Source organism: Vespula pensylvanica, chromosome 3 (assembly GCF_014466175.1).
Source record: "Vespula pensylvanica isolate Volc-1 chromosome 3, ASM1446617v1, whole genome shotgun sequence".
Lineage (NCBI taxonomy): Eukaryota > Metazoa > Arthropoda > Insecta > Hymenoptera > Vespidae > Vespula > Vespula pensylvanica.
In genome coordinates this window covers 11,279,544-11,292,914 of record NC_057687.1, presented here as the reverse complement: position 1 = coordinate 11,292,914, position 13,371 = coordinate 11,279,544, and the positions used below count along the sequence as shown (strand labels likewise).

The following is a 13,371-nucleotide window of genomic DNA, read 5'->3' as shown; positions in this document are numbered from 1 at the left end:
ACATTTTTATTTATATATTTTATCTGTGCATGAGTAGAAAAATAAGATAATTTTGCAAGTTAATAAAAACAAATGATAAAATTATATCTTAAACGATGTATCCTATTAATCAAAAATCATTTTCAGATATTATTTCAACTGTCAAATATATAATGTAAGTGTGTGTGTATATATATATATATATATATATATATATATATATATATATAAACAATTCTCATATTTTATATTTATCTATATTTACTATTTTATAAGTAAATTAAATTTTTCAATTTCTTGCCAATTTTACAAATTAAAAGATTTGAGAAGGTCTTTGGGTTTTTAGATCTCCTTTATGTAAAAAAAAAAAGTTAAAGAAGATTGTGAATGTATGAGAAAATATAATTTACACAGAGTTTTTCATCCATTATATTCTATTTTTATTGCTGCGAATCTGTAAAATGTGTTATAAAAAGACACAGTATATATATATCTATATATATATATATATATAAAAGTAGAGTTCTAAAGTTCATAATATGTCAAAGTTAAAGCTTTATAAATTAATGAGACTAATTAGCACTACACTAAGAAGACATTATATGACAATAAAAAATATTAAAAATTGTCATATATCAACGAGCTATATTCTTACTATCACATTATTTTACAAACCATCAAAACTTACGTTTATTTATACGTATCTTTTTAAAGAGTATTCGAATTGAATATAGCATAAGAAAAAGTGAATCATATCGATTGATACTACTATAATTATAGGGGACAGCGTATACATTATTAGGTATAAAATTTATATTCAATTTGATTGACAAATAAGAAATACAAAAAAAGTCTTATTATCACATATTTCTCTCAATAATACCATATCATTATTATCAAATACTATAAATTATATCAATGAATCATTAAACAAAGTAATACATATACGAAGTATTAAAGCATTACTTTTTGATTTGATGATAATATACACGCGTTGAAATATATTTCACCCATATTTGCGTAATAAATAAATATCATTTCTACTTGCAAAATATCTATAAAAAAAAAAAAAAAAAAAAAAAAATCTTTAATACAATATTAATACTAAGTATATATCGATATTTTCAATCGAATAAATTTCAGCAAAAGAAAATATTTAAGCTACTAGTGTCACAAGATATAATAACAAACATGATAATAATTATGACTTTTAATTAAAGACGAGAAGAAAACGTTTTCTTTCTTCCTTTTTTTTTTTCTTTTTTTTTTTAATTGCATTTCTATTGGACGACGTGTGCATAATTAATTAATAAATACTCCTAACCTCCTTCTTTTTATTATCTTCAATAAAAAAATAAGCGTTAAATAATGTGATATATATATATATATATATTCATAGAACTCTTCGCATGAAGATTAAATTAATCCTCGTTTTCCCAGGGACTCTGACACGTGGACGTAACAATATCCGGTGAAGAATTCCTTGTATCTGGGACATGCGATAACGTTGGCTTCAAGACAATTCTTTCGGTAGAAGACGAAACTATCGCATCTTTGCAACGACTTGTTGTCGTTGTTATCATATCTTCTTGTTGTCTGCACTTATTTTGTGGATTATTTAATACCGATCGAATGAAATCATGTGTCTCTGCACGTAAAGCATTAACTCGTTCCTGAAGAATACGATTTCGTCGTACAAGAGCCAACGTACGTACAACGATATTAAATAAACCTAATAAATAAAAAAAAAGTATATATATATATATGCATATATAAATGATCAGTAATAATATACAGAGAAGAATCGAGTTCAAAAGTTTTTAACTAATTTTCAAAAATCAATTACTTTTTTATGACATTTCAAGATTCTATGTTAGACTTGTAATTTTATAAATTAAACTTGTTGTTTTACAATATGAAAAAAAAAAAAAAAAATTAAAACTAAAAATCTCGAAGAAAAAAAGGAATTGATTTTTAAAACAACCTAAGAACTTTTGATTCATCTAGGAACTTAATAATAGCAGAAATAGAACGGATACGATAACGTAAAATAATTATTACCTTCACGTCTGGGAAGTATTACATCACAACGTTCCATAAACTTTTCCGAAATTTTTGTTGAAACGTTCGATGATGAAATATTTATGTCAACGGACTCGTGAGAATTATTATCTTCAAACGAAGAATTCTTTATGGGCGAAGATGTTATAGATTTTTCAACGTCGGAGTCTATGACATTGGTTAATCGCCTTAATTCCAGTTTCGGTTGTTTTCCTTTGATAACACGACACATCCTTTGTCGTCGGCGCGTATAAAGGTTTTCTGTACTTCTTACAACTGACAATTCCGGTAAGCATACTGTCGGAGCCATAGTTATTTATAATTCTATAGAAAAAAAGAGAGGAGAGAAAAATGTACAAATTATAAATAGTTTCTCTAATACATCACATAATTATATTGTTTATAATTCTAAAAAAAAAAAGAAAAAATTAAAATAAAATAAATCACAAATAATTTTTCTCATTTGCATCATATATTGGGGAAAAAAAAAAAAAAAAATCTAGATTAGAAACAATTTCTAATTTATATCATACTATATCATTAATAATTATATATATATATATATTTGTTGTATATAATTATTACAAGAAAAAAATCTATAAATTACAAATAATTTCTAATATTTCTAATCATTCATTACTACTTTTACTTCGAGTATTAAACAATTCGAAAAAAAAAAATATTTTTAGAAGATCTAATCAAATTAATTTAAAATTCGTTGGAAAACTTGATTAGAATTAAAGTTGCTAACGCGTGTTACACGTGCGAGATTATAGAGAGCTAAGATATTATTTCATTGCCTCGACCAACCTACAATACACGTGCCAGTGAAGCGTGCGCATGCACGCGACTGTCAGCAACAAAGAGTAGTACAAACACTCATATACACACACACGTAAATAAATGCAGCTGTGGGATATAGAAAGGTATCGTTAGAAAAAAAAAGAAAAGAGAGAGAGAGAGAGAGAGAAGAAAAGTTTCCTCTTTTTTTTTCTCTCTCTTTTATCTCTGGTATAGTTTCTCATCGTGAATACATATAAATTTCTACACGTGTATCGAACATTCTACAAATTTCATTTCTATTACACGTGTAACTTATTAATTCGATCAAATTTCATAAGTACAACGAAATTTATTCGTTTTATTTCTACGTACACAGTTTTCGTTGGATATCATTTTCTACGAGTGCATTTCAGACTATTTTGAATATAATAATAATAATAATAATAATAATAATTATTATTATTATTATTATTATTAAATTTCAAGAGCAACTTTAACTTCATTTATAATTTACGTTACACGTTTAATTGTAGGAAATTTCGTAATGTTTGCAAAAATATAAATACAATGACATTTCTCCATTTTGTTTGATGTATTACATGTATTATATTATAGGTTACGTTCATAGAAGTTAAGATCAGAGTGAGAGATAGACAGCACGTGTCAGAACGCGTGTAATTACAAATTGTGTCAACGTGACGCAATACAAAACTCATCTGGACATCGCACGCACGGTGTGCAGCCACACGTTCTTTTCTTCTTTTTTTTTTTTTTTTGTTTGTTTTTAATTTCGTTATGTACAGCGAGATAGAACGTTCTACGTAACGGGGAATTAAAATGCAATGTGCTTCCTCCCTCACGTGGTAGACATCTTATCGAGATACGGTTACACATATTCTATTTGAAACTCCTTTATTACGTTACAATTAGTAATTATAAGTTCAATCAATTTTGTAATAACAAATCTTAATAGAGTATATAGATATAATTGTTATCTTAACTACTATAAAAATTATTATATATTATGTATTAAATCTTAGAAACAGAATTATGTATTAACCATATATCAACCACATGTTCATACACGTGTTTCTTCTTACATTGCGTCAGCACAAGGCATATTTTTATTTTTATCTTTCACAACTATAACTCTCTGTTGCCTTACTGCTGCTTTTATTCCTTTCATTCGAGCTATTTTGCATCCTATCAAGAATCTATATATATGTGCATATATATATATATATATATATATATATGGGTGTGTGTTTATATATATATATATATATATATTTCACGGAAGTTCTCACAAACTTTATCATGTAAATTAACATCCCACGACTCTTATACATATATACATATGAATCTTTAACGCCGATGAAATCATTGTTTTCAGTAGAATAATTCTTTTTTTTTCCTTTTTCTTTTTCAAAACGTAGAACGATGCTTTAGGTTAAAATACGAATTTTTATAAAACTCGAACGTTATCATTTTAATAAAAAATTATATTAATTTTACTATGAATTTTTCGTTTTTGTATACTTAAATATCCGTTTAATCGAATATCTTTGATATTTGATTTTTTATTTTTTATGATTGTAAAAAAATTAAAAACGCGGAAGGAGAAAGAAGAAAGGGCAAGAAGCGACGCACGTGTATTCTCCCTCTCTCTCCCTCCCTCCCTCTCTCTCTCTCTCTCTCTCTCTCTCTCTCTCTCTCTCTCTTTCTCCCTCGTGTCATCCATTGCCGAAAAAAACCTCTGTAGAGACAGTAATACGTTCGAAGGTCATTGCACTGCTACAGCCATGTACATAAACGAAAGATTACACACACATACACACACACACACATACATATATTTTCCGTTTCAAAGGGTGTGAATAACAGTAAGGAATCGTGTATAAATGATATAGGAAGTGAGGGAGAATATCATAATAATAATAATAATAATAGTGTTCAAAGATGCATCGTAATATATGGTATACTACATAAATTCATTTTATTCTGACTTAAACACGTTATTGTTCATGCTTCGATAATTTGTATGCTAATTACTTATTATTGTTTACGAATATCGAATGATCACATTGAGATATATAAACACACGCACACACACACACATATATATATATGTCTATATATGTATATACACGTTAGTATTGTTTACACTATCTCCAATGTTTAATGTCTCGAAACGTTCATAACGATATAGAAGGTTTGATTAAAGATATATAATTGATTTATTAGATACTTACGAAAAATTATGGTGAAAACGAAATCCAATTAACTTCTTTAGATTTCCTCAATCATAGTCCATTTAATGTGTCAAATGTAAATGAACACCGCGTGGTGTATAAACGAGCACTAAGTGAATTAATTGATCGCTGTTGTAAAGAAAGTTGAAAGTACACATTTACAAATATAGTATAATGTATACACATTTATTTGTAATAAGGATGGTGCGTGTAAACGCGGCAAAGCTCGATCCGTACCTCACTCGCACGCGCGAGCTTCTCTTCAAGACTATCAACAACCATGGACTCTCCTGATTAGTCAACTCGCTGTAATAATTCTTTTTCTGACGCATGCGCAGAATTGCATCTATTCGCACATATGGTGAATGAACATATATAGGACGCGTTACTACGCGTATATATCACGTGGAAGAAAGAAATATTAAACCTTTAGTTATCTTTATATAATTGCATTTATTTACGAAAGTGAACTTTATAATATGTCAAAAATACCGTACATAAAATTAAACAGATAGAATGATTAGTTTTTAATTACATGTTATTTGGAATTTTCGTGTAATATATATATACATATATATTTTATATGTATATATGTATATCTATGTGTGTGTATATATATATATATATATATTATATACAACATATATATATATAGTATATGTTTATTGCAGGTGGACGTGTGCTCACATAGATAACTTAGTGTAGTTATTTTTCTATATAATATATTTTATCTTAGAAACTAAATGCTTCGTAGATATTAGCCCCAAATAATTTAAGTTCGTCGTTTAGAATAAGACGCTGCAACCATACTGTAGATACATCTCTAGGCTTAGATTGATCTGGAATTTGTCCATTTATTATTGGAATTATTTTAGCCATAGGCATAGTGATCTTATTTATATCAACGAAATCTGAATGTTTTGAAATCTTTGTGTTAACAGAATCTGTCCAAAGCATATCTGTATGATTCGAGGTCCCTGGTATCGATATGCCATTCCTCGTACCATTATCATTATTTGTTTTGGTATTAAAAAATTCTGATATATGATCCATTAGTAAAACGAAACCACTTCGAATATTACTTTGCATAAAGCCTTGTATTTCTTCGCTTTCCAGTAGATCTAAGGTTTCGTAAATGATGTTTGATAGAGATGCATTAGTTTTTTCTTCGCACTCCGATGGTAGCATATATTTCGAAAGATTTTTCGTTGGATTTCTGTCATCTGCAGTTACAGACGACACGATGGACCAATATATTTGTTCTAAATCTCTCAATGATAATTTATCTATTAAAGATATAGATGCTGTTATTTCAGTGACCTTTTCTTTTATAATATTACACAATTGTTTTATGCCGTCGTATATGAAATGACCACATAACGACATATACTTTGTTTGGAACTCGTCATTCTCTTTGATATTATCCGTTACTTTCTGAGATTCTTTATACATATGGCCAGCCATTATATTAAATTGAATTCTAATAAGTACGACAAGCATAACTTGAGAATAGATAATTGCAGCTGATCTTGAAATTGCTAAAACTTTAAGTTCATTCCACGACGCTACTTTGTCGTCGCAACCATTCCTAAGTTTGTTCACTATAGAAGTGGTATCCAAAGCTTTTGTTACGGACTCTCTTAAATTAGATGCAAGAGGAAGAATCATCTGATTACATGTCCTTTCTGTACTTTCAAAATATTGACGTCTTCGAGCTTTCTCCAACATCTCCTTGATCTCTTTCTCCTGCCATTCTCGAATTTTTCTTTGTGTATACCGCGATAGAAATATAAAACTTCCAATAATGATGCTCCCGTATATAAACTTCCGTTTATGGCGACCAAAAAAATCTCTCACTCTTGAAAACATACTGTCATTGAAATTTCTAGATAATAGTCTTTATGATACAATTCTTTCTTAAAAGTAACACTTTATTAATTAATTAATCGAATAAATGTAGTAATTATATCATGTACGAACTGTATAATTTCTTATTTATTCGTCTATTTCAAATCAATATCAGAACTTTTACTTAAAGCAATACGTTCCCATCTATTTGTAATGAAATTAGTAGTGTCAATGAAACGTTCAACACAGTTCATAAGGCATTTTTCTACCTTGGCTTCCAATCGTGGAGTAGGGCGGTCAATGCAAGTTTCCCAGCAAATATCTGTCAGATTTAGTGCTAGATTCTATGAAAATAATAAAATATATATATTTTTACAAACCAAATATCGTATAACGTTTGATTTCAATTTAAATTCTATTCTATAAAAATCTGTCAAGCCAAAATATATATGTATATATACCTTTTTAAATAAAAAAAGCAATGAGACATATAATGGACTTTTTCATTTAATTATTAAATAACGTTTTAGTTATATCCAAGAAGATAAAACAACTCGTAACTCATGTTTTTTGGTGTGCTATTAAATTCACATAACAAAATGGACAAATTCAATAATTAGACGTAGATAGTTGATAAGAAACGAAAAATCTAACCTGAAATAATTGTCTTCGACTTTCTTTTTCTATAAAATCTTCAAGTTGCAAATCTGACGCATCTTCCGCACTTCGATCTACGGTTAAGCTCATACTTTTGCTTATTTTTTTTATTAGTAATACAATCGAAACATCTGACCTTTACTCTTCCTCTTATTTTCTTGATTTGCACATTACCTCATGAGTCGCTCTTCGCTCGCATATATTTCTCATTGTCCAGCAGGTATTAACGTACATGCGTTTCAATGCATTAATCATATAACCGTAAAGCATATAGCATTTAAGTTACCAACATTTTTATTTCCAATTTTGTATTTCCATTTTATTAATAAAATAAGAAAGCTTAATACTTTTGATAAGGTTTTATTATTTAATTATTTAATAATATTTAATCACCTATACATTATCACCAATTCAAAATTTTTCATTTTACATATTTTTACATACAATTGAATCAAATTTACACAATTTAATTCTGATAAATTTAATTTAAGAAAGAGGGAGAAAAAGAAAGAGAGAAAGAAAGAGAGGGTGATTATATATAAAAACTTTTTAATAATAAATAATAACAATCAAAATAATATAATTGTTCGAATATAAATGGATTTGTTCGTATATCAAACGTCGTTAATCGAAGTATGAATTTAATATGATTTTAGTATTAATTTTATTTGGCGCGAAATTCGAATTCGTTAATTGCGAGTTTCGTATAATAATCACGTAAATAATGTCTGAAGATGCGTATTTTCTATATGAAATTCTATATAACATTTAATTGATGTAATTACATTAATAATGATTAAACATTTTTAAACAATAAGTGATAATAATCCAAATAGTATAATCGTTTGAACATAAATGGATTTGTTCGTATATCAAACGTCGTTAATCGAAGCGTAAATTTAATATGATTTAAGTATTAATTTTTCTTTGGCGCGAAATTCGAACTTGTTAATCGAAACTTTCGAATCCGTATAACGACATAAATAATGTATACAAAATAAATGATCTATAAATAATGTATAAAAGTGTAGGAAAATATTGTTTTCTATCGTGCTTCAAGAAGTGACAACAAAATCGTTTTATTATGATAAAAGAAGGAATAAAGTTGTAGTGAAAGGAAAAGAAAAGATCAGAAGAGAACAGAAGAAAGTAGAACTATCGTATTTACGTTCACTTAAAATACGAAAACGACAATTCCTGAGATACGTAGTATGTCATTATCCATATTTCTCTTTCGTCTAACATACTAACGTACTACATCCGGAAAAATATCGGAGCATGACTTCTTCAATGCTTTTGTGGAACGAAACAGTTTACTTGAAAACGTAACGACCGTTATCCGGTATAGTCATCAACCTAATGTGATGGAAATTGTGGTCTGTATAAGACACGCACGAAAAAAGAAACAGAAAGATTAGAAAAAAGCAACATATTAGACCGGAAAGATTAAAACGAGAAAAATAAAATTAAAAATAATGTCAATTTAAAGATTAGATTTATAGAAATATCATAAAGTGAAAGTAAATGCAAAGAATAAATATATTATGTGAATAATATAAACAAGTGTAAGCTCGAAAGTGATTGGTTTAATAAATGATTAGGCGCCAATGTTATTGGCAGCAATGCTCGATGATAGTATAGCGATCTTGCTAAATCAAGAAAATTGATCAATGTGAAAGAATATTTTTAACCCACGCGAGAGATGATCTGTTTAATAAAATTGAAAGGAGCGGACTTGTACTTTCTCCGCAACAATTATGGTTGCTTTATAACATTTTGTATAGATGCACAAACATTTTGATAGAAAATATAAAGGTTATAAAGATTTCTTTCTTTTTCATTTTCATTTTCTTTTTTTTCTTTTTTTTTTTTTTTTTTTTTAATTTCAACTATATACATATACGTATGTATATATTTGTTTCGTATTAAATTTTTGAATAAATTATGTACTCATCTTTAGACAGTTTCTTATTTCGTTACAGCCCTGAATAAGAAAGTTTTTAAACAAAAACACTAGGAGGCGCCTTTATCAAATCAGACTTTCTCAAGTCGGAACGATGCCTCTTAAGGCAGTGAAAAATTGTGTAATCCTAAATTACAATACGGAGTACCGTTTTATTAAGTGATTGCTTAATAAGAGAGGATATCTGATGTCAACATGTCTAAAATTTGAAAGTGTGTCAGGAGGTTGAACTGTTAAAGAAAAAAAACAAAATCAAAACAAAAAAAAAAAAAGAAATATATAAAAGGAAACTTACACTTTCCAAAAGATAAAAAAATATTATTACATAGAAAATAGAGATCATCGGGATATACATATATATTTATTAATGAAATATAAAGGCTTAACAAATCGATGAAGTCATCGATTATTGATACACGATAATCATATAATTTCTTTATAATTAATATTAGACCGAAACGATTTGCGTTAAGAAATAATATTAGGAATGTTTTTGGTAATGATGTGACCACGTATGACGCCGTCTCGAACGTCATGATATTTCTGCGCATGCGCGTCGAACCTGTTCATTACATCTGGCATCACTGTAGAGTACAGTAGACATACATAGGCGTACACCCGTAGATCGGCGTCCATTTCGTTTGTATGATGGTAGATCACAAAGAACGGGATTTTTATTCTCAAATGGATCCGCGATCAAAGAACGATGACCCGCCTAATTCGCGTTTATTCGTTATTTGTCACAAGTCTCTCGAGGAAGATGACATACGGAAAGCCTTTGAGAAGTTCGGCAAAATCGAGGATATCTGGGTCGTTAAAGATCGAAATACTGGCGAGAATAAAGGTAATATTTGTTCTTTTCTTTATTAACTAATCGACAATATTTAATATTTTCTTTGTCAATCACACTGTTGATATACTTTTTGACTCGTTAATATTTTCATTTCGTTCCGACGTCACGATCGCGAGGACAGCTATAATTTTTGTTTCATCTTGATGTATAACAATCATTTTGATGTTATTATATAAATAAACAATTTCATAGGGGTTACGTATATCAAATTTTCCAAGACGTCAGAAGCTGCATTTGCGTTGGAGGAAATGAATGGGAAAATGCTGGGCATGGTTGGAAGACCTATCAAAGTGATGATCGCTTCAAAGTATGACAGAAAGATATATATTCTTCTTCAAACTTGATTTTCCTTGTTTAATTTCATTTAAAGGGTCATGCTTATATATGGAACATTTATTTTTGAAGGTATGAAAAAGTATTTTGCATACATCTTATTTAACTTGCAGAATGCAATATATAAATATATTCAAAATCGATAATAGATATCAATCATACGAGTAAATAATCTAAATTTTACTTTTATTCTCTTGGTGTAATTAATTGTAAGTGAAACAGTATATGTTCAAAAGATCTGACATAAGTGCATACCCTTCTGTATTTCTGTCGGTGTTGTGTAAATTTTATCTTTAATTACACACATGACGTAATATATAAATATATACAGAAAACTAACTTTCTTACCTTCAGAAATAAAGGGGATGTTCTAGTATTTCCACTATTATAAATCTTATTTATCTATCTTTACTTGATCATTACAGTCGTGATCAAGGATCTGTGAGAGAAACGAATGAAGAGGAAAGATGGGTCAGGTTGTTCTGTGTACTACCAAAGTCAATGACCGATAGTGAATTACAACAAGAATTTTCTAAGTTCGGTCAAATAGAATATGCGACGGTAGTTAAAGATCGTAATACAAATGAATCTAAAGGTTTTGGTTATGTCAAATTTAAAAAAGTATCCAGTGCAGCGAAAGCGTTTGAAGAATGCGATAGGAAATATAAAGCAGTGTTTGCAGAACCAAAGAAACCGAAGCCTGAAAATATGGATTCTAAATACAATAATGGCTCTTCTATGTCTTACGATAGTCTTGGTCATACTTCTGCAAATTTTGGAAAAAGCAGCATCAGTCTAGATATAGCTACAAATTATCCAAATCCTGAAGGTTATACTCAATTACAAGTCATTGCGCATCCAGCTTTAAATCAAGACCAGTTGTGGAAATTATTTGATATAGTTCCTGGTATGGATTATTGTCATTTAAAAACGGATGCAAGATACAGGATGCCAAGAGGACAAGCCATTGTGGTGTATTCAAATCCAAACGCAGCAGCATATGCTAGGGAAAAATTTCATGGTTTTGAATATCCTCCAGGTCATAGAATGATAGTTAAACCAGATACAAGTAATATGTCATCCAAAGGTTCATCAAAACCTAGCTCTAATTCAGCTGTACCGGCAAGGACAGATTTAGCACATTTAGCTGAAACTATTGCTCAAGCTACGTCGCTGATTCAAGCAGCAGGACTAACAGCACCAAGTGAGTTGAAAATTATAAAACATTCTTATTTATTTAACTATCGTTTTGTGCGTTACTCATAATAATCTAATGAATTCATTTTAGGCTTAGAACAGACAATGTGCATCAAATTACCACCTGTGCAACCAATGGCGAATGTGGATGCAGAGGTAGCCAAACGATGTTTCATCGTATGTGGTCCACCCGTACCACCTATATATGCTATGAAAGATGCATTTTGTAGGTTTGGTAATTTAATAGATGTATATATGCTTCCGGGAAAAAATTGTGGTTACGCCAAATATGCCACCATTGCGAGTGCAGACGAAGCTATTGAGGTATAATTTTATTTTTCCCTTTTTTTTTTTTTTTCAAATATTGCTTTTTCTGCTTTTTTATTTGATGCTTTGATTTGAATTCCGAACATTAGATAGTTTAGAAATTAAGTTATAAGATGTTTGGTAGGTTCTACATGGGCAAGAAATATGTGGTTCTCGTCTTAAAGTATTGGAGGCAGAGGAACGAAGCGTTGGTGAAGATCGTAGAAAACGATTAAGAGTTGATGAAGACGAACGTTAAGCTTATTGTGTACTGTGTAAGTACAAGCTGAACGTTAGACAAACTGAAAGAAAGAATGAATGGGACAAAAAGACACTTACATTATAACTCCCTGACGTTATAACTGACGATACATTTATTTTGAAAAGTTAAAGAAGATGTAATGTATCTATTTATCTTCACAGACTGACTGGTATACACAAGCTGGACGCACGCAACGAAAGAGACGAATTTTAAGACTCACTTGACCACGTTGGGCCTGCATCCAAGGAAACAACAACTATCTACTTTAATAATTGATTACGTTCGCAGCTACATTACTAAAACTTCACTATTGCTTTACTTTATCCTTACATATCGTTACACATACATTTCCCATTTCTATTTTCTTATTTCGACAGGCCTTTGCGAAAAAAAAAAAAAAAAGAAAACAAACAATTTTGTTCCGAAGCTATTAATAAATTTTATTGCATCGATATTTTTGCCCATATAAAGTGCAGGCAGCATAGTGTGTAGACGTAAATATATTTCGATTGTAAATATATTTTAACGTTAGTTTTTTCTTTTCTATTATTGAAATTGCCAGTGCATTAATAAGAAAACAAGATCTATTTTCGAAATCCAGTGGTAATATATATACATAAATATTTATGTTTCATTTTTTTTTTTTTTTCTATTACTAAAATTAATAGCGAATCGAAGAATGAAATTTGCAAAGATTTAATTGTAACTTCAACTTATCAATAGAAGTGCAGCATAATAGCTATCGTTTTTTTTTTTCCATTTCGTAAATTACATTCAACACAGTTGTTCAAAATAAAAATGTGCGCAAAATATGCGAGTGATGAATCGAAGCATGCTCTTTTTTTTTTTTTTTTTTTTTAAGAGTATTTTAGTTTCT

General features: G+C 29.2%; 3 protein-coding genes across 5 annotated transcripts; 1 reads left to right on the top strand and 2 right to left on the bottom strand.

The window, feature by feature from the left end:
- Positions 1 to 1,345: 1,345 nt before the first annotated feature.
- LOC122627940 lies at positions 1,346 to 5,360 on the bottom strand. The gene is made up of 3 exons (XM_043809613.1): positions 5,076 to 5,360; positions 2,041 to 2,364; positions 1,346 to 1,711 (listed from the first exon to the last, which is right to left on the bottom strand). Exons 2-3 carry the CDS (start codon positions 2,348 to 2,350, stop codon positions 1,401 to 1,403), a joined length of 621 nt encoding a protein of 206 aa, XP_043665548.1. The 5' UTR covers positions 2,351 to 2,364; positions 5,076 to 5,360; the 3' UTR covers positions 1,346 to 1,400.
- Positions 5,361 to 5,508: 148 nt separating this feature from the next.
- On the bottom strand, positions 5,509 to 7,883 carry LOC122627938 (peroxisomal biogenesis factor 3). Of its 3 annotated transcripts, none has more exons than XM_043809610.1 (4): positions 7,578 to 7,883; positions 7,385 to 7,501; positions 7,193 to 7,267; positions 5,509 to 6,945 (listed from the first exon to the last, which is right to left on the bottom strand). In XM_043809610.1, exon 4 carries the CDS (start codon positions 6,942 to 6,944, stop codon positions 5,808 to 5,810), a length of 1,137 nt encoding a protein of 378 aa, XP_043665545.1. In that variant the 5' UTR covers position 6,945; positions 7,193 to 7,267; positions 7,385 to 7,501; positions 7,578 to 7,883; the 3' UTR covers positions 5,509 to 5,807. The 3 variants fall into 3 exon arrangements, with proteins under 3 accessions (XP_043665545.1, XP_043665544.1, XP_043665546.1); XM_043809609.1 differs by having other exon boundaries at positions 5,509 to 7,127; positions 7,578 to 7,881; XM_043809611.1 differs by lacking the exon at positions 7,385 to 7,501 and having other exon boundaries at positions 7,578 to 7,628.
- A 1,749-nt stretch (positions 7,884 to 9,632) lies between these two features.
- Positions 9,633 to 13,010, top strand: LOC122627937 (RNA-binding protein 45). The gene is made up of 6 exons (XM_043809608.1): positions 9,633 to 10,387; positions 10,589 to 10,703; positions 11,155 to 11,933; positions 12,018 to 12,250; positions 12,378 to 12,507; positions 12,656 to 13,010. Exons 1-5 carry the CDS (start codon positions 10,189 to 10,191, stop codon positions 12,489 to 12,491), a joined length of 1,440 nt encoding a protein of 479 aa, XP_043665543.1. The 5' UTR covers positions 9,633 to 10,188; the 3' UTR covers positions 12,492 to 12,507; positions 12,656 to 13,010.
- Positions 13,011 to 13,371: the final 361 nt, after the last annotated feature.

What these genes read in the sequence shown, in the direction of transcription:
- LOC122627940 (XM_043809613.1), bottom strand. Translation starts at nt 2,350, where the DNA reads ATGGCTCCGACAGTATGCTTACCGGAATTGTCAGTTGTAAGAAGTACA. An exon ending in AATACTTCCCAGACGTGAAG is followed by an intron (nt 1,712 to 2,040) that starts GTAATAATTATT and finishes TTTATTTATTAG; the next exon opens with GTTTATTTAATATCGTTGTA.
- LOC122627937 (XM_043809608.1), top strand. Translation starts at nt 10,189, where the DNA reads ATGATGGTAGATCACAAAGAACGGGATTTTTATTCTCAAATGGATCCG. An exon ending in AAATACTGGCGAGAATAAAG is followed by an intron (nt 10,388 to 10,588) that starts GTAATATTTGTT and finishes ACAATTTCATAG; the next exon opens with GGGTTACGTATATCAAATTT. An exon ending in AGCAGGACTAACAGCACCAA is followed by an intron (nt 11,934 to 12,017) that starts GTGAGTTGAAAA and finishes AATTCATTTTAG; the next exon opens with GCTTAGAACAGACAATGTGC.
- LOC122627938 (XM_043809610.1), bottom strand. Translation starts at nt 6,944, where the DNA reads ATGTTTTCAAGAGTGAGAGATTTTTTTGGTCGCCATAAACGGAAGTTT.